The 25,777-nt window shown below is 36.6% G+C and overlaps 1 protein-coding gene across 1 annotated transcript in view; it reads right to left on the reverse strand.

The window, feature by feature from the left end:
* The window catches only part of tnni3k.S (TNNI3 interacting kinase S homeolog), a 117,780-nt gene that overhangs the window by 57,396 nt on the left and 34,607 nt on the right, over positions 1-25,777 (reverse strand). Inside the window, exons 11-17 of the mRNA XM_041561330.1 lie at positions 25,008-25,157; positions 24,549-24,635; positions 22,006-22,062; positions 19,183-19,275; positions 19,045-19,102; positions 18,556-18,750; positions 16,094-16,198 (exon numbers count right to left, since the gene is read on the reverse strand). Coding sequence (XP_041417264.1) covers positions 16,094-16,198; positions 18,556-18,750; positions 19,045-19,102; positions 19,183-19,275; positions 22,006-22,062; positions 24,549-24,635; positions 25,008-25,157 — 745 coding nt within the window. The remainder of the gene's footprint in view (positions 1-16,093; positions 16,199-18,555; positions 18,751-19,044; positions 19,103-19,182; positions 19,276-22,005; positions 22,063-24,548; positions 24,636-25,007; positions 25,158-25,777) is intronic.

A 25,777-nucleotide genomic window follows, 5' to 3' on the forward strand; every position in this document is an offset into this window, starting at 1 on the left:
ACTGCAGGATGGTTTTAGGGTTGCTTAGCTGCAATAGCTTTTGTTAAGTCTTGGGTTGGCAAATCAGTGAGGGTCATTTATCAACACTGGGCAAATTTGCCCATGGGCAGTAACCCATGGCAACCAATCAGATTGCTGCTTTCGTTGTTCTACTTGCAGCTGGCTTTAAAAAAGCTAACCACTGATTGGTTGCTATAGGTAACTGCCCATGGGCAAATTTGCCCAGTGTTGATAAATGAGCCCCAGTATGTTTTAATGGGGGACAGAGAGTATGACTCAGGGGGTTGTGTGCATTTTTGCACATTTTTGGAGAGTTGGGAAGTTTTTGCATGAAGTACATGCATGAGCATGAATAAGCAATTCTCATTATACATAATGAACAATACAATAGGAATATAATTGGAAAAATATAGGGCACACTGTCTAATAAAATAAAAAACACTGTATATTATCCATTAAAAATCACAGGTGGTAGCTGTGGAATTATTGCGTTTTGGGAACATCCCTTATCCATAGGCCAGGCACCAATTTTAGACTGCAAGATCTATATGCAGGGGACCACTGTGCCTGGATAATTAATTTACAATGCTGCATACATTTAATATGTCGAAATTAAGCTGCACACAGGTAATATGTCTAAATTAAGATAACAGTAATAACAAATCCCAATATGCACACAACGTAATACAGGTATGGGACCTGTTATCCAGAATGCTCGGGACCTGGGGTTTTCAGGATAATGGATCTTTCCGTAATTTGGGTCTTCATGCCTTAAGTCTACTAGAAATTCATTTAAACATTAAATAAACCTAATAGGCTGGGTTTGCTTCCAATAAGGATTAATTATATCTTAGTTGGGATCAAGTACAAGCTACTGTTTTATTATTACAGAGAAAAAGGGAATCATTTTTAAAATTGTGGATTATTTGGATAAAATGGAGTCTATGGGAGACAGCCATTCCGTAATTCGGAGCTTTCTGGATATCGGGTTTCCGGATAAGGGATCCTATACCTGTACTGTAATCCTGAAATGAAGATTTAAACACCTATAATTTAAAAGAGTGGGCCTTATTTACAAAGATAGTTGAACAAATGCAGTTGCTCATAGCAACCGATCAGGGAAAAGCTTTGATCTGTCAAATACCAGCTTGAAAATGAATGCAAACATCTCATTGGTTACTACTTAGGTAACCAAGCCCACTGGTGCCATTTTGGACCTATTTTTATAAACGAGCCCTAATGTGACAATTATATAAATGAGATTACACAGGACAAATACATATATCAAAGCATATGGAAATCCTTTTGTCTGTCAATAACATGTTTTGCTACAGCCTGAATGCTTAGAAACTGCAAGAAGTGAAGAAGCTGCCCCTCTTCTTCACTTCCTTATTTGGTGATGCACCATTTACAGGCAGGCATGTTGCGTGATCAGATTACAGGACTGTGTACCAAAGCCCTCACCCAGCTTGCAATATACTGAATGTCCATATGGTTGTGCACTATAGTCAAATCAGCCAAATTCGAAGACTAAATTCTAGCATGTACGATGTGGCAAGCCTTATGGTATACCTTAAGGCTATAGTACACCTACTGTAAGTTACACCTTAGCAAGAATATAAATATATATATATATATATATATATATATATATATATATATATATATTATCTTAAATAATGCTTGTTAATTTATAGCTACAATATTAAAATGAGGAAGCCAATATGAGACCTGGATTCCCAAAGCTATGCGATTTTTGCATATCTTTCTGCTAACAGCAAAACAGATGAACACTTATTTGCAACTATATCCCACCATTGGGAAATTTACTTTGCAGGGGTTAAATTATTTAAATAATGCGGGTGTATAATCTGAATTCCTACATGGCGAAAACTCTTGGTTTGAACATAAACCACCTTATCTGAAATCAGATTATGCAAATTACTTTCACATCAGTGTATGCAAGAACATTTTCAGCACTGTGATATGTAAAATGATTCATTTTATTAAAAGCCTTTGAAGTCATGGAGACTGAAAAAAAATTTAAGAAGTTAACTTCATCAAAACAAAACTCATATTTTACGGGGAATATTTATAAAGGATCGAATTTCGTAGTAAAACAAACTTCGAAATTCAACCATCAAATTTGAGTACTTCGATAGTCAAAGTATTTTTTCCAGTGAAAACGGCTATATTCGATCGAACGATTCGAAGGATTTAAAAAAAAACTTCTAAAAACTTGCCCAAAAGCCTCATATAGGTTCTAGGAGGTTCCCCATAGGCTAAACAGCAATTTGGCAGGTTTTTGATGGCGAAGTGTCGAAGTCGAAGTTTTTTAAATAGACAGTAGATCGTTTTTCAAGAAGTCAAATTTGGCCTATTCGATGGTCGAAGTACCCAAAAATTACTTTGAAATTCAAAGTTTTTCAATTTGAAAATTCACTTCAACCTTTGATAAATCTGCCCCTTAATGTTGGAACTTTAAAAGGACACTTGATTTGCACAGAATGTAGAGGTTTTCTTTAGCCATGGAAAGTTATAATTCATTTTGGCCTATTTTGGGTATATGCCACATGAAATACTGTAGGTACTGGTTTTATCATGAGAACTAATCAGAACGGTTTCTTTATTTTTATTGCAAGCTAATATGTTCAATAAAGATGCAATATATACCATAATATAATGTTAGTTAGAAAAATTATCTTGTACAAGAGTAGCTGTGATACATGCATCATTTCTACTCACTTTCCATGTATTTCAGGGGGTATAGAGTTATGTGGTCCTGCCATCTAACACCCCAAAATCTGTCTAGATGGAGCTATATGGATCATTTTAGGGAATGACAGGAGTATTAGTGTGAGAGTTGAGAGAAGTGTAGGCAGCAGCAAGTTGGTACTTTTGATCCTCTTTTCTGAAGCTACATAGGTAACAGCAAAACAAATCTCAATTATGACTTCCCACCACTGGTGCTAGTTGTTAAGAGGGTTGTGCAATACAATTGGCCTCTCAATACAAGTAACCCAGTTTTCTTTGCTCAGTGTTCTATGATTCTGCTTTTCCATTTCCCTTTGCTAATCTCTTCCCCTCCTACAGCTGAATGCTCTTTAAGATTTTACTTCATACTATTCCTTTGAAATCCCTTTGGGATGGTGCATGAAACATACTTCAAAGGTCATTCACTGCTATTGCTAACTTTGGCTTTAACAAAGGTGTCATAATTAAGGATTCTTCTCTCTACTGGTAAGTGTATTTTGAAAGCAGTAGTAAATTCCAGTGACCAGCGCCATACTGAGTTACAGAACTTTTCAAAGAAAAATATGTATTTAAGCAAGAAGATTACATTTAAGTTTAGAGATCTATCAAGCTGGAGATAAAACCCAAAGCCTTTGCAGCCTGGCATTGGTTAATCTGTGATTTGCAGGTCTTTTAAATCATAAAACATAATATAATCTCTCTGTTTATGTTTTTTTTATATTTTTTGATGAAAAGTCGCCTTTGCAGAGGAAAAAGTTGTTGCAAAAAATACCCATTTACTTTAACGTGTTTGAACATTTTTTGCCGTTTCCTAAATTTTTCCAATGATTTTCTGAATTTTTCATAAAAAGGTAGCCTTCTAAATACCTAAAATATATATTTGCATAACAGAAATAAATGTCAGAAAAAAAATTAATTTTATACAGTATGTGAAAAAACTACCAGTATTACAATGCTCTGTAAGTTCCAAAGAAGTGCACCAGAACTCTGCATACTTCAAGGCCAAATATTTCACTAACTGTGGTTTTACCACAGGAATCTATACATTATACTACCCAACTGCAATGGGATCTTATCATCTATTTATATTCCACTTAGGTTGATGCTCAAGTTTGATTAAAAAAAAAGTATGTGGCATGTAGATGCTCCAAAACACAAATAGTGAATATGATCTGTCATTTCAGGTAGTGCAAAAAAACTAAAAACTTGTAATTTACAGCATCTTATCCATATGTCTCATTAGATACAACATAAAACTTGTCGAATGAAAAATGCCAAAGGTGTCCTGAAAAATGTCATGCTTAATGTGCATAGGTTTAGCCATGTAGCTGTCCCTAAAATAGACCACCTGCATAAACTGAAAAACTTTAACAGTATTTATTATTAAATTTCTAAAAATTGGCTCAAACGGTCTAAAATATAGTACTCACAGATGCAAGGAAGCGCTGGCATTAATGCCTGCCTTTAGGAAATGTAACTGACAGGGCTACACTTTATGTGTTTGCACATGCAACTGACTTATTGTCTGTAGTTCATGCCCTGGATTAAATGTTCATCTATTGATTGCTAATTATGTCAAAATATACAGTTATTACTAATCTTCCCTTTCCTGGTCTAAATGAGTATATTTATATGCAGCATGACTACCTATATTATTTGCCCTTCGCATTTCCATCCTTTTTCTTATATACTGCGCAGCAATATCAAAATATCATAAACATATTGTGAATTTTGCTGAACTTGTATTAAACCAGATTTTTTTTTAGCAATGCTTATTAAATCTAATGTGCAATAGCAACAGGAGTGTTCATACATAATATTACCACTAATGTCCATATTGCCTCCCAATGCCTATATCTGTGCTACTGATTCCCTAACTATAAAAAATATACTCTAAGTACAGTCAGCATTGAGGATAAAAAAGGAGAAAATGTGATTTTATTGTAAATGTTTAAATAGAGCTGTAAAATAGCTTTGTTTGTAAAACTAAAAAGGTAACATTTTATTTTGTGAAAACTGCTTTCCAGGGCATAATTGTGAATATTCGCCACAATGAATACATGAATAGCATGAATAAAAGATCACTACACATTGTTTTATCTTGATAATGTTCACTGCAGATCATATAAATTGTCAATACAGTGTTCTTGCACTGCTGACACTGAAGAAAACAGAATTTTTGACTGATATTAAAGATCTCTTCTTGAGTATAGGGGTTATTTAAATTAATTGATATTATTATTATTATATAAATGATAATACTATCTTTGTGCTGTATCAAATTCAAAAAGCTACCCTGAAAGTTATTGACCATGGAAAATTAACTAGAAAAACCCTAAGGAAAAGGTATAACTATCCCAACATACTCTATACAGGGCTGTCCAACTGGAGGCCTGTTGGCTGCATGTAGCCCTCCAAAGGATATTTATGGCCCCCAGTCTTAACAGACTTCACTATATAATATCATAATTCTCATTTAATCAGGCCATCAATCATGTTACATGAAAAATAATCAGCCCACTACATGTAATAATTTGGACAGCACTGTTGTATGAGTAGATATGTAGAATATCAGGTTGTGTTTACTCAGGCGGAAAAGCCAGTAAATGTGCTGGAATGTGAGTGGGTACAGCTGGGAAGCAGAGGAGAAAACACTGAAAATACTATCAAGCTCATTTATCAACAATGGGCAAATTTGCACCTGGGCAGTAGCCCGTGGCAGACAAAATATTTTGCTTTGACTGTACCACCTGCAGCTGGCTAAAAAAATAATAATATCATTTGCGATATCTTGTGATAACTATTGGACTTGTATAAGATGTTGGCCAAGCTATTCAGAAAGTAAAAAAATATGGAATTGGTTTTTGTATTGTTTATGCTCTCACCATAGTCACAAGAATGGGTGCATTATCTTGCTGTGGAAGTAGTAGAAATGTATGCAAGAAATGCTTTTGTAAATAAAGTTAATTGAACTCCACCACTGTCTATGTGTGTGCTGCAAGTGGTTGTTCATTGGTGAAGTTCTCCCCAGACTGCGGGTTCTTCTTTGCTCTTTGCTCTATGCCCACTCTCTCTCTCAAACAAACAAAATAACTACTGTGCATGATCTCTTTTTCTCATGCTCTCTTAACTTGCTTGCTATTACTGAAACCTGTCTCCAACCTTCAGACTCTAACTTTGAAACCGCTCTCTCTTATGTGGGCGTTTCCTTTACCCACACCGCACGCACGCATTGATGCAGAGGTGGAGGAATTGGTCTCCTTCTCCCTTCACTCTGCAAATTGATAACCACTCCAATTCCATCTATTTTTTTTATCAATCTCCTTTTTTGAAATACATACTGTTCATATGTATCCCAGTCTCTGGGTAGCAGTAAACTACCATCCACCTTCTTCCGTACCCTCTCCTTTCCTTTCTGACTTTGAAACTTGGCTCACATTCTATTGGTCCTCTAACTGCCCCTCTCTCCTTCCCGGATGACATCAACTGCCACATTGATGACCCCAATATATCCTGGGCATCCTGTCTTCTTTCTGTAACTACCTCCCATGGCCTTCTACAATGGACCTTTGGTAGCACTCATGAAGATGGCCACTGTCAACTACTACTCAAAGTTGAGCTGATTAACCAAATCATTTTCTAGAGCATCATTTGACTCCTTTCTCCCAGTCACTCAAGATGAAGTGTCAAAGACACTTTCCTCCACCCAGCCACCACCTGCTCTCTTGATCCCATTCCATTACACTACCTAAAATATCTGTCCTATACTGTTGCTCCTGCACTAACACACATTTTCAACTCCTCCCTCTTAACTGGTATATTTCCATCCACCTTCAAACATGCTCTTGTTACACCTATACTCAAGAAGCCTTCCTCTGATCAAACTGCCCTTGATAATGATAGGCCAATCTCATTCCTGCCTCCTTGGGGCAAGGTTCTCATCCAAACTGTGTATTGAAACTCTTATCTCTTAAACATTGATTTTCCATCAGAAAAGATGCCCATTTACTTCAGTGTATTTGAAGTAAGAAAAACTTGAGAAAAAATGGCCACTGACTTGAAAATAAATGTAGTTGTAAAAAATGCCTGTTGACTTCAGTGCATTTCACAATGTTTCCCTGTTTGCAATTTATTTTGTGGTTTTGCAAATTTTATTGATGAAATGGGACAGATTCACTCATCACTACTGCCTACCCCTACCCTATTCTACTGCCACATATTTTGAGTTGGTCCCTAAGCTCAGATAACACATAGAAGCCCATGCTGTGAATCATTGAATGGAAGATAGGGAGCTACCGGGGCATCTTCTATGGTACAGGTCTTTAATGCAGTGAATTTGGGCTGATTCAGATACTCAAGACACAAGTTGTAGCACTTCTAGCATAATTATTTGTTAACTTTTAGTTCTCCTTTAAGAACAACAAATCTAACTTTTAAAATAGCAACTAACCATCAAGAAAGTAAACTCAACTTACACAGAGCAGATGCCCATAGCAGCATGGAATAACAAGTTTCCAAAGAACTTTAGCATTATATAGTTCAAAGTCAAAAATAACTGTCAGCTGACTTAACAAATAACATTTCTTTTTGGAAAACACATAAATTGCAAATCTAAAATTTAGCAAAACCTGTATTTCAGAAACTTGGCACACATATCATTAAAACATCACACAGTTAAATGCCATGCATGTGGCATGTAGAGGCCTCAAATGGATGGATTTAAGCATTTCCTACAAATTTTTGTAGAGAAATTGCTGCATATCTTGAACTTCACAGCAGCTTATCATTGATATGATCTTGAAGACAGAGCACTGTAAATATCAATGTCAGGCTTCTGAACAGTTTGATACTCAATATACATAATTTTTTGTAGCTGTAGTAGTGACCACATATCTGTTATTCTTATTGGCCCCTGGGTCCACTCCTCTAATTGCCCTTAGCATTTTGTTATTCTTTACTATTTTAACTGTTTATTTAAAACTAAATACCGATTGCATGGCTGAAATAATTTTCTGCACAACTCTTGGATTCTGATACCTCGCCCTATACGCGTTATTGTTCAGTCTGCTATTTCTTTAGTCATGGAACCAAATTCAGCACCTCGACTGAAAGGCATTTGTTAATGTTCCTTATGCTACTGCTATAGCAGCATGCCTAGATTATTGCCTATCAACGGTGCTATTTATAAGGAATACATTTGATAGTTCTTGCCACATTTAATATAAGAAAATACTGGGTGCATTTTAATTCAGTAAATTAGTCACAAAGAATATAATATCACTTTGTAAAATAAATTGATTAAATATGCTTGGATTAAAAAGGTAGAGGAGAAAATAACATTTGGATTGCCTTACATTTTTGAATGCAGTTTAAGGGTGCTGCAAAATACTGGTTATATTTCTGTCTTCAAACCCATAAAATAATTAATTTGGGAACTTTATCCATTTGTTTTCACAGAACTATAATCCCATTGCTTGTGCTACTTAGTGAGAGCATAATCACAAGCAGGAGAGAAAATCTATTTGCTTTTTATTCTCTCAAATAAAACAATAATGACTATATAATACTACGTATAAGATATGCAGGAACAGAAAACATCTAATTGTTCTACAACTGCAACTGATCCGTACAAAATCAAAGGTTACATTTAAGGAAAAAAAACGGAACTATTTAAACCCAAGATACATAAAAAACTGGAATAGTTGGTCTTAACACTGATGCATACAATATCAGTAGTGCTGTTATTAAAGAAAACAGTCATGTGAGAAACTCAAATTCTTTTTAGATATTGGTTTCTAAGGTGAATAGAATCTGTACTCTCCCAAGCAAAACTTTTTTAGTTAAGATTTCCTATACTGTAATCTCTCAATAAATGTGCAAGAAATATACATATTATCAACAATTATTGATCTCTACAAAAGATTTATGAAATATTATGTAGAGCAGGGTTGTCCAACTGCCCCCCCTATTGTGGCCCCCCACAAGTCTGCCTGCTGTGTCTGCTTACCATGTGTAAACTTTAAAAGGTATCAGTACTGATATTAACTGGCCACTGCATTGTTTAAACCTGAAATTCAGATTGTAATCCCCTGTATTGTTCACACATGTAATCCCCCTTCATTGTTCACACTTGTAACACCTTTATTGTTCAGACCCTACTGTTCACACCTGAGACCCAGACTGAAACTGCGCATATTGTTCACCTGTTCACACTCCTACAAACTGCTGAAGGGGCACCAGCATTGTGTCACTGTATGTAGTACATTTTAGTGGTCCTGATAGGTTTCCCTGTCTCCTTCTCTGTTATGCCTTCCCTATCCTCCCTGTGTGTGCTATACTCTGCCTACCCTATGCTCCCTGTTTGTGCCATACTCTGCCTGTGTGTGAGTCTGGTCTGGTATTCTGGTATTTATTCTTGGGGTTTGTTAGCATTTGAAAAATATTGTTAGGGGCCCCTAAGGTTCTGGGGAGGGGGTGCTGTATTATCCACAGGGGAGGATGAGGCATATGGATTTAATGGTATGTCTTAATATTACATTTTCACATATGCAGTGAGCACCAACCATTTGTTTTTTTGGTGTGCTACCACAATTAATGGGGACATGGTCTTCTGGTAACATGGGCGTTGTTTAAAGTGGGTGTGGTTTAAAAACAGGGAGTGTTTAACACTGACTTCCATTATCGGCCCTCCACTATGTAGGCCAGAAAATTTCCGGCCCTCCCTACCACAGAAGTTGGACAGCACTGATGCAGAGGAATCAAACGGGTTACCTGCACTAACTCCTAAATACCTATACCCTGTGGAAGGAACATTGGCCCAGGGTCTACTGACTATTTCCTGTCTTAAGACTTTATAATGGAAGGGGCACATGGCTCTCTCTTCCTAGAATCCATACTAACAGAATGGACTTGGCAGAGGGCCTGAGATAGAGCTAGGCATTAGCATAGGTACAGAAGTCTACATTGAGAGAAGTTTGGAAACAGGGACCCCTGAACATAGTAAAGGCAGCAAATGGAAGCTTTTGTCTTAACACACTTATAGGATCTATGACTTGGATAGGCTACAGTATCCCAGCAAGAGCAATGAGTGGCTCTACTGAAAAGTGATAGTGTAGAGTGAGTATTCCAAAGTGATACCCACCTGGTGTCTTATACGTAGTATTATTGATGGTCAGATATCATTGTTACAGTTTAACTACTGTCGTTATCGAGTTTAACATTGCTCTAAAGCTCAGCTGCTGAGATTAAAGAAGGGAAATCATTTGACCCTCCCTTATAACTGTTAAAGCAATATTAGTTTGTAAATTGCTCATTGACTATCAAAAGTGAGTATTATGATATGAATTATGATTAAATGAATGGATATAAAAAAAAGGATTGCAGATAAATATTTCTAGTCTCCAGTGACATTAAACTAAAGTCCAACAAATCTAAAGAATGCTCATGTCTAGCTGTATTTGCTTATTTGCAGATTCAGTGCTACTGAAGACTATCATTACTGATGCTACAAACAGATTCAGTTAGAAATAACATTTCTTTTTTGTTTCATAGCTACAGCACTTGTCTTTGCAGGTATCTTCTGAGATGTAATTTTGGAAGGCTGTGTACTTTGCTGCAGTCAACACCCTAGACACAGCCTGAAGTGATTTTACCAAGCAAGATGAAAATATTTGAAAAAGGAACATGGTAAGGAAAAAAGAGTGCAGTGTAAATCATGCAAGAGGAAGGAGAATAGCTCACATTAAGTGGAGTCATGCAGGAAATACTCAGAAAAGAAGACTAAGAGGAGAAGCTGGGCTTTGTACACACACAATACAGGAAAACTTCCACTTTCAAATACAATAACTGTTAATACTTATAATCTCCTTACATCAAAAAGGAGAATTAATGAAAATGCACCTGTTTCATTCTCTCACTCTGAATTTGACATTTTAGCTACTGCAAATTGTAGTTATTAATATAGGAAAAACACTTTTGGTACTCTTCTGTGTTGAATGACAATTAAACACCCAAGTATACAACATTTTTGTGAATCTAAAGTTCTTTTAATCATTTAAGAATAATAGTTTTTTATTCTAATTTCAATTTACCCCACTTTACTGGTATAGAATTCCTAATATAGACAATGTGCTTTTTGTGTAGTTCTTTTTGATGGTTGTAAAGGTAGGAGTAGCTGAAAGGAGGGCTAAAAGCTCAAAAGAGCTTTTAATAAATAAATATCATTCTTAATATATGCCTACAATACAACAACAACTATTTATTGTATTAATTATACTGATGCTCTTAATGCTCCTTTTCCAACTCAAGCTGCTAGATTTGGGAAAGACATTTTCTTACCAAAAATAATAAAACCATAAACAAAAATAAAAGCAATTTGATATGGACAAATTGCTAAGAGCTATATGATGTGCATAGAAGGACTTTTGCTGTCCAGCTGTCAATAAAATGCTTGCTTCTGGTAAGACTAGATATTGATGAGGCAACATTGACCTAAAAGGGAACTTACATACAGGTGTTTCTTCCTGTGTGAGGTGGATCTATCCTACCTTCCACAACACAGTCCATTCTTCCGGGTACTCACTGAGGTGCAGGCAAGTGCCAAACATTGGTGGAATGCAAGTTGATGCTTCTACCTGTGTTCTACTATTATCTGTGCGTCAACGAGTACAACTCGATCTGAAAGAATGGGCTGTGTTTCTTCCTGAATTCCCCTGTGCTAGAATGCAGGAGAGAGCAACCGTCGGGGAGGGGGGGGGGGTGCACATTCTGTTGAAAAATATTGCTTTTTGAAAGTGCAGTTATATTGACAATTTTCTAGTTTGAGATCTTGCCGCTCTGCATTAAATTAATGTATGCATCTATACTGTTGTGGGAACCATGGATCTACTTCCACCTTCCAGTAGGCATTAGCTACAGGGTTCCCCTGGATCAATAGATGCTTTTGCTCTCAATTTATGTAAGAAGGGGGGACGAGGCAGCAGTATTAATGTTACTATGTGGAAGTGCAAAAAGCAGCTGCAGATACAAATATGCTTAATAAATGCTTCTGATTCAGCAAAGACTGGGGCAAAAGTTGCAAGACCTCAACTGCAGTTGCATGTTACCTTTCATCAACTGCAAGCATGCATGCATGAGTTTTTATATAGCACAATTAATGGGCATAGATGTGTGTAGATAGATACACATATTTAGGGGAATGTAATAAAAGTCGCAAAGAGCAAAACAATTCGCACCAATAGGACTAAAAATCCACATCTCGCAATGTAATATTGTTCCTTAAACTGTTATTGCATTGCGAATTTTAATTGCGCATTGCGAATTTTAATTGCGCACTCATAAGAAATGCTTGAAGGTGTCGTAATCTTTTGGAGCAAACATAACGACTTTTTCAGTAAGAAGTTTTATTACATTGACTGCGCATTGGGGCAAACTCTAAGATTCGCAAACTGTCTTTCACTGTCGGAAGTGGTCGCTAAACAGTTTCCGGGCTCGCAAAAGCTATATTAAATTCGCACAAAGCAAAATTTGTTCGCGCAAAGGCATAACTTTTCGCATTGCGAATAGTTTTTCTGTTAGCGATTTTTATTACATTTCCCTGTTTATGTGTAATTAATAACCATTTTATTTTAGGCAATAGTATACTGTGCAAACTGAAAGACTGTTCCATCTGTAATTGTATTAACCAAAATGAAGTAACAGTTGGCTTCATGTATACAACAGACTTTTTGGCTATTGCTGTTTGATCTGAGTTGGATTGAGTTGATCAATCTAATAACAGCACAGCTTCCTGTATTCATTTTATAGGGGAAATGGCAAAAACATCTGCCTGTAAGGAGCCCATTTACTAACAACTGAATTCAATATTTTTCCACAAATCTCGAAAAAAAAAACACTAAAATTCGACCTTTAATAAATAAACCTCCATGTGTTTATTTTGCGGTGGATGTGTGTTATCAGAAACATAAATTCCAGCCTACTCAATATACAGTCAAAAGATGAACAAAACACTTGTTTTATATAAAAAGTGTAAAGAAACTAAAATATACAAGTACTTGAGGTTATCATTTCTGTTTTTCACCTGAAGGCAAATTCTAACGATTACATTTATGGATTTCATATTATATTTATATACAAGGAAATGTGTGCTGGCTGCTGACTCAGTTACAATATAGATGATTTTGATTCTCTTAAAACTAAATGTATCAAATAATACTAAATATTAAGTAGGAATATTTTAAAACATAGGAACATCTGGTAATACTATTCTATTAAATTAAATGTAAAGTTTTGTAGAATATCTACACAGACTTTTAAGTAGGATTGCTGGCTGCACAGTCCATTAAGGGAGGCAGGCCTATAATATTGTGGGTGGACCAATAATGTTGCAGGGAGGACTTGGTGATGTCACTGAGTGGGCCTAATTTGTGACTGGCTGAACAGGGTGTCAATCTGATTTAGAAAACCTAGGCAGGTAGTTTTGACCCATGTAGCCCTTTTGAAAACCGGACAGGTGGCAACTGTACTATTAAGGCAATAGTGGTCTGTACTATATAAACCTTATCACTGTGCTTTATGAAGGTACATCAGTGAATGCATATGTACAATTATTTTTAACAAACAGGTTTTTCTTTAATTAGCTGATTGTGGAAGCAAATTGGTTTCAGGCAGAGTTATAATCAATGCTGTGAGAAAGAATGATGGATTTAGTATTACCATGCCATCGACAGCCCTTAACAGATGGGTAATTAGAGGAAACCAACATTTAATTTTAATTGAATTGTCCTTTTGTACATACAGTACTAAATGGCATGTTGAGCCATATGATTAGGTGGTTTCAGTCACAGATCCCATTTTTAGCGTATCCTGCATTATACCTGCTTTTAAATGTAGGTTAGATCATTCCAGGCTTCTCAGGTTCTTTTAAATGTGACTCACAGTGCTACTGTGGCCTTAGTATGTAAATGTAGTGTCCTTTGTTTTGCCACACACTTAAATTGAAGATACTCTGGATACCAAGGCATACATGAAAATACAATGTCTTGCATGACAGAGTGTAATTCATTCAAAATGTGCCGTTTGGTTTGTCAGGTAGTTAAGGTAATAGATCACGGGAAATGAAATTCATTGGAGATATTCTGACAGCTAGGTGGAAAATGTACAATGAGAATATACAGTCTAACTATTAACACAGCATTCCATTTAACATATTATGAGGGGGATGCAATAAAAGTTGCAAAGTTTTCACTGATTATAGTAACTCATAGCAACCAGCATTAATGACCTTAAAAAGCAAACATTCTATAGTTTGTTTTGAGTTTTTTTTTAATTACAAGACTCCTATGTACATTAATTTACAGCTGTAGTCTGTATTCTAGGAGCCATTTTGTAAGACTGCAGGCAAAAACTGTTAATAGTAAAAGCACTGATCTGTCCTTGAATTCTTAAGCTGCAGTGCATTGTTTATGTTATATTTCTTTCTTTCTATGAATAATAAAGTTTACTTTAAGAAGGATATATCTTCAGGAGGAAGAGGATGAGTAACCTTTAAACTTAAATGGGGCTGTGGTTACATGGTCTTAATACAGCGGAAACCAGTGTTTGCCCTGTGGAACATATGGAAGGACTGTCAAGATATAGTAAGTGGGTGAAACACCTACTGTTTATTAGACACCACCTTGGAAGAAACTGCTATTACAGTCGCCTTGTTTGAGCAAGATGGGTTCCAGTGATTTTAACTTTCCTTTAACTAATTCTTTAGAACAGTGATGTCCAACTTCTATGGTTCCGAAGGCCAGAATTTTTCTGGCCTATGTGGTGGCAAGCCGATAATGGAAGCCACTGTTGACCACTCGCCGTTTTTAAACCACGCCCACACAACACCAATGTTACGACAAGATGTTTAAGACCATGCCCACATTCATGGTGGTAGCACACCAAAAAGCCAAAGAGTTAGTGCTTACTGCAGGGATATCACTCATATGTGAAAATATTTTAATATTAAATCATACCCTTGAATCCATATACCTCCTTCTACCCTGTGGATAACACTGCACCCACTCTCCCCAGCACATTATTAAACACCTTTGGGGCTCCTAACAACAATTTCCAAATGCTAACAAACCCTCAAAATAAATCTTACCAGGTTCACATCCCACAGGTCGAGTTGGGCAAGCAGAGTCATAGGGACCATAGGGCTGACAGAGTATGGTACACACATAGAGAGCATAGGGCATGTCGAGTATGGCACACACATGGAGCATACGGAAGGCAGAGTATGGCTCAAACAGGGAGCATAGGGCAGGTAGAGTATGGCACACATATGGAGCATAGGGCAGGCAGAGTATGGCACACAAAGGTAGCATAGGGCAGGCAGAGTATGGCACACACATGGGAGCATAGGACAGGCAGAGTATGGCACACACAAGGAGCATAGGGCAGGCAGAGTATGGCACACACAGGGAGCATAGGGCATGCACACAGAGTATGGCATGCAGAATATGGCATACACATGGAAGCATAGAGTAGGCAGAGTATGGCACACACAGGAATCATAGAGAAGGCAGAGTATGGCACACAGGGAGCATAGTGCAGGCAGAGTATGACATACACACACACACACACACAGAGAATAGGAAAGGCATATTACAGCAGGAGACAGGAAAATCAGGACAATCAGGTAAACAATGTAGGCACTAACAGTCTGGGTCTGAGTGTGAACAGTACCAGGATTTAGGGGTGTGAACAATAGAGGTGTTACAGGTGTGAACAATGCAGGATTTTACTGTCTGAATGTGAGATTTACACAATGCAGGTAATTTCATTACTGTTACTTTTTAAATCTTACACAAGGGAAGCAGTCACAGCAGGCAGACTTTCATTTGGGGGGGGGGGTCACGGGCCAGATGCTGCCCACAGGCCACCAATTGCACAGCAGTGTTAATGAACATTTGTTTTAAATATCTAGCATCCATTGAGTAAGCTAGTGTTTTTATCAGCATGCCTCAGCTCCCAAACATCTTTTTATTCTTTTGGAACATTTTTCACTCCTGAATGCCCCCTTGACCCTCTTCATGTATAAGTTGCTTGATTCCATCTTTGCTCTCTTCTCCAAGAGATACATACTATCCTTACTTAACACTAAACCCTTATAAAAAATGAAACAGTTAAGATCTCGTTCAGCTAGCTAAAATATAATACATATGTCAATGGAAACTGATTATAGATACCAATAAGTTATTTCCAACTGGGTATTTTCACTCTAAACTGCCAAAATCTATGGCACATGAAAAGCAATATTCAGCAGCAATCTCAATTAACCAAAAATGAATTCATGCCATACCTATTCAAGTCACGATGTATAATAGGGTAGGTGAGGTTATGTAAGTATTCCATTCCTTTGGCAACATCAACTGCAATTATTAATTTTGACTGAAGGTCGAGGTTCCTATAATAAATACATAAAATGTTTTAGAAGACAATCTGTACTGGAATGTTTAGGTCGGATTTTTACAGTATGCTGTAGTTTTATGGATCGTTAAAAGGTGCATACAAAAAGACTGCACATGGAAGACTGATCAATATCAAAAGACAATATATGCATTCTATGAAACAAAAACTACAGAAAAACTTTGTGCAGCTTTCAGAATCCAGTTCTTAATATTTAAACCAGCTGTAATAAAAATAACAAAACAAATTAAAGCAGGACAAACTAAGCATTGGCATCAATGAAAATGATTGAACAGTACAGGTCAGTTTATTTCTAGATACCTAAAATTACACAATTATTTTACATTACACTAGGCTTACTTTATAACCCAGTGAAGACTTTTTTTGCACTCACAACATTACTCCTATATTACACCTATATTTATGTGTGTGACATTTTTCAAAAGGTATAGAGGTGTTAATGTGTCAGTATAAATGGTATTCTAACATAGTTTTCCACACAGCTGTACAAATATATGTTTCAGATTGTACTTAGTATGCCACACTACAAATTTATTTTTGTGGTAACAAATATCTTCCTTCAATACTTGGGCAATTCAATCTTAATATATCTGTTAAAAATGTACTCTCATTGCGCAATGATAAATCTGTAGATGTAGATGTTGACCAAGGAAAATGTCTGCTAATTAAAAATGAAAATTTTGAACCTTTCTAAATAGATTTTAAACATTTTGCACCATTGCTGAAAAACATTACATTGATTTTTATAAATCTTCCATTAACCTTCTCAGAATTCTGTCTATCTTCAAGCAGGAGTAGGCCAGATTTTGATTGACAGTTAAGTCTAATACTTTGGCCTGTGTTCCCTTTGTTTAGACTAGTGCTGTCCAACTTCTGTGGTACCAAGGGCCGGAATTTTTCTGGCCTACATGGTGGACCAATAATCAAAGCCAGTGTTGTCTACTTCCTGTTTTTAAACCATACCCACTTTAAACCACACTGCAGGGATATAACTGCTCACTGCAGGGATATCACTCGTATGTGAAAAAAATCATTCATATTAAGACATACCCTCAAATACATATGCCTCCTCCCCTGTAAATAACACAGCACCCTGAGCACATGATTAAACACCATAGGGCCACTAACAATCATTTTCAAAGGCTAACAAATCCCCAGAGCAAATACTATGCTTATGTTCCAGAGGCAGAGCAGGGCACACCCAGGCAGAGTTTGTCACACACAGGAAGCATAGGGAAGGCAGAGTATGGCACTCCCAAGGACCATAGGGCAGGCATAGTATGGCACACACAAGGAGCATAAGGAGTGCAGAGTATGGCACACACAGGTAGCATGGGACAGACAGAGTATGGCAAACACAGGTAGAGTAGGAAACACAAAGTATGGCACACACAGGGAGCATAGGGCAGGCAGAGTAAGGCACATACAGGGAGCATACAGCAGGCAAAGTATGGTACACACAGGAAGCATAGGGCAGGAAAGTATGGCACACACAGGGAGCGTAGGGAAGGCAGAGTATGGCATACACAGGGAACATAGGGAAGGCAGAGTATGGCACACACAAGCAGAGTATGGAACACCCAAGGACCATAGGGCAGACAGAGTATGGCACACCCAAAGCGAATAGGGCGGGCATAGTATGGCATACCTAGGGAGCATATGGCATGCAGAGTATGGCAAACACAGGTAGAGTAGGACAGGCAAAGTATGGTACACACAGGAATCATAGGGCAGGGAGAGTATGGCGAACACAGGATAGAGCAGGAGCAGAATAGAGCAGGAGACAGGGAAATTTATCAGGACCACTCCTAGACACAGTGCTGGTGCCCCATCAGCAGTTTGTATGAGGGTGAACAGGTGAACAATGTGGGCAGTTTCAGTCTGCGTTTCAGTTGTGAACAGTACAAGGCTTTAGGGGTGTGAACAATAGAGGTGTTACAAGTAGGAACAATGCAGGGGGGATTACATGTGTGAACAATACAGGGGATTACTGTCAGAATTTGAGGTTTAAAAATGCAGGAGCCAGTTAATCTCTGTAGTGATACCATGTAAATCTTATTCATGTTAAACAGACACACACGCGGGCTGCCAGTTTGACAGTCCTGGCCTAGACAATACATTTGAGCTGTTTCAAAATAAACAACTCCATCACAAAGCCTGCATGTAGAAAGACAGGCCACCAAGAGTGGGACAGCAAAGAGTAACTTGATTGTTTCAGAAATTGCACAATAGTTGTACCTGACTGTATTTAGAAATTTTCTTACTTTAATGATATGAATATTAATATGAATAATATTTCATTGTCAAGATAGTGTGGCTAATGAGCAGATTTACCTTTTTTGTTCGTGCAGCAAAGAGAAAAGTGAACCTCCAGAGATGTACTGAGTCACAATGGCAAACTGACTTGGATCATCTAGACAAGCACCCACAAACTGAATCACACAGGGATGGTTGAGTCGACAAAGGATAGACACTTCACGACAAAACATGTCCACATCTGACTTTGAACAAAAGGTGTTTGCTCTGTATCTAATGAGAAAATAATATTGATAAAATAATACAATTTTAGTTTAGTAGTAAATATGAATTTAATTTCAACTTATTTTAGTGTTATTTGTCTAACACATGATATTTATGTAAACCACCATAAATATAGCACTGGAACCTAAAAGGCTGAAATGGAACTGACTTGAATCACTCAACCATTTCCTATGCTACGTGATTTAAATTTTATTTTATATACATATATACACTTTAATGAATCAAAGTATAACAGCTCTTCATTGGTACATGAGAAATGAAAGCAGTATTTTTGAAGCTTACCTTTTAATTGCAACTACTTTATTTCTACATTTTCCTTTATACACTTTTCCAAACGAACCTGCAACACACAAAAGGGAGCATTATTTGCCATGTTATAAAAAAACCCATAAAGCAGTAATTCTTCATTTTTTTCCTCACCTGAACCTATTATTTCATTAAATTCAATTTCGGACATCTGAAGATGAAAGTGAGAAGGCAAGCTAGCACGTAACAGGAGCACATCTGCTTTTTCTGTAAAACAGTTGTAAAACAAATGCACTATTATAATAATGTCTTCAAATAATGGAATGCTTTACCTACTAAATATGGTCATTGTGCTACTTACAGATTGGAATCATGCCCAAACTAAATGATCCAACATGTTTTCTTTGATATTTATTATTAAATGCATCTGTTGCTGTTACATTGGGCTTCTAATCACAATCTGCTTGCACTACACTAATATACTGTATTTATGCCAAGATATGTTCAATGTAATTGAAACAGGAAAAGTAGTAATTGGTAAATAATGTCATATTCCGAGCCAAAATTCAGAATAATATGTTTTAGGGCTGACTGGCATTGTATCCTTAGACTAACCCATGGCTAAACCAAATGTAATGAGAATTATCAGTTTCTTCAGGAAGATACTGTTTATTTTTCAAAATCTGCACAATATAGCATTGGTTATGGGCCATTTTGCATGAATCAACCAGGAAAATCTTTCACTATGGAGAATAAATATATATCTGGGAATCATCTCCATTTAAAATCTTGCAATATTGATATGTGAATTCTGAAAATTGCCTCTTAATTACATGTGATGTATGCTTTGTTACATTGCTTGAATCAATAGTAGCCCTGTTTATTGCTAGTCTGTAATATTAAGAGAGGTTATTGCATGTAAATCCACAACTCATTTGACAGAGAATTTGCTTGCCAGAAAGTATGCTTCCAAAAAGTCAGACATGCTTGTGTATCTACTGCAATTTACTGCCATGGCTTTTTCCCCTCATCATACTGAATGAAACCCGCACATGACAAGCAAAGTCTTGGAATACAATGTTCAGTGAGGAACTGCCCACAAAAGTATTGCAAATTTACTAAGCAGACTCAGAAGCAGTATATTTTAAACAGTAAAAATATCAAGCAATATTGATTAATGCTTTGAAGCACAGGTTGTACTACATTTCAGGCCTATTGTTGTAAATACAAGTGCATAAGTAAAAACAGTAAATACTAATATTTTCAAACACAAATATTGCAGAGAAGAACACACACTTTCACTAAGGGGATATTTTTAAAATGTTGTCAAATACTTTATGTCAAAAACAAAGTAAGATTCTAAATATACATTTAAAGCAAAATATACTGTATAATACACAAGAACCATGAAAATCTTGTAAATTATATCTTTACAAATGGTGCTTAGTATCATGTCATTATTTATAATCAGTGCTCAGGGATGTAATGCCTATCACATGACTCACTCAAACATGTGCATTTTAGAAAATGGTTTACAATTCCATGACCTGTATAAAAACACTTGGCCTTTGGCCTTGTGCCTTTATAAGGTCATGGAATGCCTTAGTGGCTTATACTATTCTTATATTTTACAATAGGGGGTATGATATTCCCTATAAAATACATGGTGTTTCTGTGAATGAATGCATAGCTTTTTTAAGATGACAGAATTTTTTTTTCTTTTTGCATACAGTATGTCAGAGTGTCAGAGACAAAAGTGTACTTGTATAAAGGTACTGTTTACTTTAATTATATTCCAAAACACAAGTCAATGAGGAAATATAAATTAACAAAGTTTTACTTATCACATCTGGCATTGAAATTTGGTGTAAAAAGTGATATAACCAATGTCCGTTTTAGTGTAACGTCTTCCAGTTATACACCTTGCTATACACTTGCCCAAAATAATAATACTGCTTAATAATACACTTGAGGGACCATTTATGATGACTGGATGAAGAAGTGCAAGAGTGCACCCTTACTGTTTATTCAACATGCACATCTTCCCATGTCTGGCTGTGGTCTGTACCTTGCTCTGGATAAAAATATTTCAGTGCAATGTGCAGACTACAGCTTCCCTGGCTGAAGGCCAGCACTGTCCTTACCACCTGCGATGTGTCAGGCAGTAAGTTCAGGGACCTCTGCCACACCCTAACTTGCAGGTCTGAATGACACGCAAGTTAAAGGAAAGAGTAATGGAAGGGAGTAAAAACACTTACATGCCTCCCACATCACAGCACTCATGAATATTTTCCCATGGAAGGCATGCAGCACTAATATTCACTGGGGCAGCTCCAGGTCTCTGCGTACCGAAATGGACCAATGGAAGGCAGTGTACAAAATGAAAAAAATGGCTGCTTTTTGGCCAATTTTGCATTTTGCACACTGCATCTTGTTTGATTGTACATGGCATATGCTGCCATTAAATTTGTTATAACTGCATTTAAATGTTATTTACACAACTTAAAATTAAATAGCATTTTTAGTCATAAATACGTCAAATCCACTCCATGTGGAGAGTTCCAGTTTTGAACTATAAGAAACTATAGTTCAATTAAGGGCATTTATAAGATTCAAAAAATCTGTGGGGCACTTAACAAATCAGTACAAATGATTTTCCATGTTACTACGAAATCAGAATAATTTGCAAATCTGCACTGATTTGTTATTTATTATAGAGACAACTGCTTTGCCTGTTTTTAATTGCTAACGAGAAACAACCAAATATTGTATATTTGAGATTGGCTATTGAAGGTTCAGTCACTGAAAAGTAAAGCGGTTCTCTGGCAACATTATTCATAAAATCTAAAGCTATTTCCTGATGCTCAAAATAACTTTGTGTGCTTATATATTTGCTGTGTCACTATTACATGATCTATATGCTATATTAAACATCCTTTAGTACATAAAAAATATATAAAACATTACATTTCCTTGTCCATTTGGGCAAACAGTTACCTTTAGTCATGCTTTTTATTTTCCCAAGAGGTGATGGAACTGAAACATATGAGCCATCTAAAATAACAAAAGTAAGAAATTGACTTACAGAGGCTATAAAAATGTAAGATGTTATGGGCAAGACTAGAAATACGCACATTATGATTCAATATTTCTATCGATCCTGTGACATCTGCTGGAACTCATTTTTCTACCAGCATTTTTTTTTTACTTCTACTTGGTAAATAATTCATTTTGTTAAATAATTACCCTCTAAGTTTTAAAGGATGTCTTAAAAAATGCATTTGAAGCAAAAGTCCACATTTATAGTACTAGGCTTTTGGCACACTAAACCTCATTTATTAATGCCAAATGATAAGTTCCCCTTCTAAGACAATTTGCAGTTGGTCTTCATTTGTTATTTGTTTAGCTTTTTCTTCAACAGCCCTCCAATTTGGAAATTCAGCAGCTATCTGGTTGCTAAGCTACAATTACCTCAGCACCCAAGCAGTGGTTTAAATATGAAACTAAAATATGAATAGGAAGAAGAAATATAATAAACAATAACAATAACATTATAGCTTTGCAGAGTAATCTTTTTGTTGGCTGCTGGGGTCATTGACCCTCATTTGAAAGCTGGAAAGAGGCAAAAGAGGAAGTCAAATCATTCAAAAACCACAAAAAATGAAGACAAGTTGAAAAGTTGCCACAAATAAAATAAACGTAATACATCAGTTAACTACCCATTTAAGAGGTGAAAAATCACATCACATTTTATATATTTTGCTAATTGCAGGTAGGGGCTCATAAGATAAACTTGGCACCTTGGCTTCATTCCCTTTAGAGTGCAGCACTGTGAGCTGACATTGCTGGAAAGAAGGAATCCCTATGAAGAAAGTTTCTGATTTGAGATTACTTTTGTAAAAGAAAAAAAACTCCCTTGGCCAAACCCACAGCAATCTTAGCATACCTACGGGCAGAGAAAATGCAGCCATCCTGGCTTCAAACATAATTGCTGCACCTGATATTAAGGTATTACTATTTTCAGAGACAACATCACCACTCCAGAGACAACATAATTACACCAGTAAAACACAAACAAGACATATGTGAAATTTACAAATGCAGTTGATTATTTGCATCAGCCATGGGAAATTACCAACAAACACAAATCGCGAACACGATGAATGCTGATTTTTGCACTTTGCTTTGTTAATGAACCCTATTTTATGATTAAAGCCCAAAGGAGGTAATCTAAATTTAATAAGAAAGAGCAGCATACATTATTAGCAATTAAAGGGGTAATTAACCTTTATATTAACTTTTATTATGAAAAGCATTGATATTCTGCAGTTGGTGTTTCATTGTATATTTATCGGGTTTTTTTTGTTCAGAAACTCTCGATTTTGAATTTCAGCAGTTGGTTGCTGAATTTACTCTAGCAACGAGGCAGTGGTTTGAATGACAGACTGAAAAATGAATAGGAGAGGGCTTCAATAGGAAAAAAGAGTAATAAATAGCAACAATAACATTAAAATTGTTTCTGCACAGAGCAATATTTTTTTGCCTGCAGGGCAATGCACGCAAACAACCAAATGGCATTTGAGATTGCAAGTTAAAAAGAGGAGGAAGAGAAAAACAAAAAAATGTTTCTAAGAATAGGACATCCTATAACATACTTATCTTAAAGGTTAGCTACTTTAGTATATCTACACCTTACTTATTTTAGATTACAGCATTAACCAAAGTGGATTAGCCGTGCAGCAGGAATTTTATGTGATCAGGTCTTTGCTTTTATTTTCCACATAGTAGACTGTTTAAAACAAATTGATGATTATTTGCTATTAACCACCTATGGGTAGCACAGAGTAGTTAAGCCATAACTGAACTGTAATACATTCTGCAGCATAACCACACAGTAGGGCATTTTTGTGAAAGGGTGAAAAAATAATTCACCACAGTTCCCCAGAGGAACCAGCTCTCTTTTCACTTCTTTAGCATTTCAAACCTCATTAAATGTTATATACTACGCTATACAGTATATTCATAGCCATCATTCTTTTCATACAGTGTCACTGTAGGTCCTCAAGTGTGTGAAATGCACAAGATTAACATAGCAGCTGCTGAGGAATTGGGTTAGTCATATATGTAATGTATATTGTGAATATGATTATTTAGCAAAAGGCAACAAGCAAGGGTGAACCACAATGGCATGATACAATGGTATCTAGTGTCAGCAACCACAGCATTATGTAAACATTTAGACGTATTTTAATAGTCTGTAGACTGAGACAAGTATGCATTTTGTTATGGAGGAATTTGTTCTGTAAATACTCAGTGTATATAGATATCCTGAAGCCAGAAAATATGGTGTCATTTAACATTTATTTAAGAACACTGTTACCTAGCATATGATAAGCCGGTATTTTGTACTTCTGTTGAAAGCCATTTTTGCACATTTAAGCAATTCTAAAAAGCCTTTGGCCATTTTATATGTTAGAAAAAAAGACAAACGTTTAGGAAGCAGGTAGACATTTTACATAGAAAATATTGTTTTTAAGTACCTCCCCCGGGCTGAGAGTACTCATTGCATGGAGATTCATCCTGGGGCCGCTTATAATGTTTCAGCAGTGTAACAATTGCATCATGACCTGGAGAATAAGCAGAAAAACTTTTCCTGGAGCTTACAAAATGCCATCCCACCATTAAACACCTCCTGTCAAGGACATCAAGTCATTTTAAGCTAAGATACTATCATTATGATTTCTTAATACTGCCAAAGAGTCAGGCTTTGAAAAACACTAATGGGTGTTCTATGAGAGTAGTATCACTAGCAGGGCAGTGGCAGCACCAACAACAGATATATCGACTAGCATTGCAGTGAGCAGTAGTAATGGGTGAATGTGACATGTTTGGTGACAATTTTTTCAATCTTTGAGATAAATCCTATCTTGAAGGGGAATAAATAAATGAGGGACAGTTATTCTAGCTTCTATCCATTTGTTTATAAAATTACTACATACCTTTTTCATAAGCCCACATCAGGCAAGTCTGTTCATCCTTTTCACCACTCGATCTACTGGGATCACAGGCAACTAGATTCATGTCAGCACCATTGTCCAATAAAAATTGAACTAGACGCATATGTCCATGATAGCAGGCACAGTGCAATCCTTGGGGGTCAAAGGACAATTCTCAACATTTTATGCAAATAAGTGTTTAACAGCCAAACAAAAATATCAGAAATACACATGTTATTCTCATATTAGAAAGTAATGATTGTTATCTAGGGATGTAGCGAACGTCGGAAAAAAAGTTTGCGAACATATTCGCGAACTTGCGCAAAAATGCGAGCGGTTCGCGAACGGTTCGCGAACGGTTCGCGAACCCCATAGACTTCAATGGGAAGGCGAACTTTAACATCTAGAAAAGACATTTCTGGCCAGAAAAATGATTTTAAAGTTGTTTAAAGGGTGCAACGACCTGGACAGTGGCATGCCAGAGGGGGATCAAGGGCAAAAATGTATCTGAAAAATCTGCCTGTGTGTGCTTGGAAGAGATAGTGTAGGGGGAGAGCTGTTAGTGATTTCAGGGACAGATGATAGTAAGTTTGCTGGCTAGTAATCTGCTTGATACTGCTCTGTATTGGAGGGACAGAAGTCTGCAGGGATTTGAGGGACATTTTAGCTTAGGTAGCTTTGCTGGCTAGTAATCTACTGTTCTCTTTAAACAACTGCCATACGTTGACCTTGTAGGCATTGTTTGCCCAGTTTTTTTGGACGCAGCCACTGAA

The sequence above is a fragment of the Xenopus laevis genome, chromosome 4S (assembly GCF_017654675.1).
Source record: "Xenopus laevis strain J_2021 chromosome 4S, Xenopus_laevis_v10.1, whole genome shotgun sequence".
Classification (NCBI taxonomy): domain Eukaryota; kingdom Metazoa; phylum Chordata; class Amphibia; order Anura; family Pipidae; genus Xenopus; species Xenopus laevis.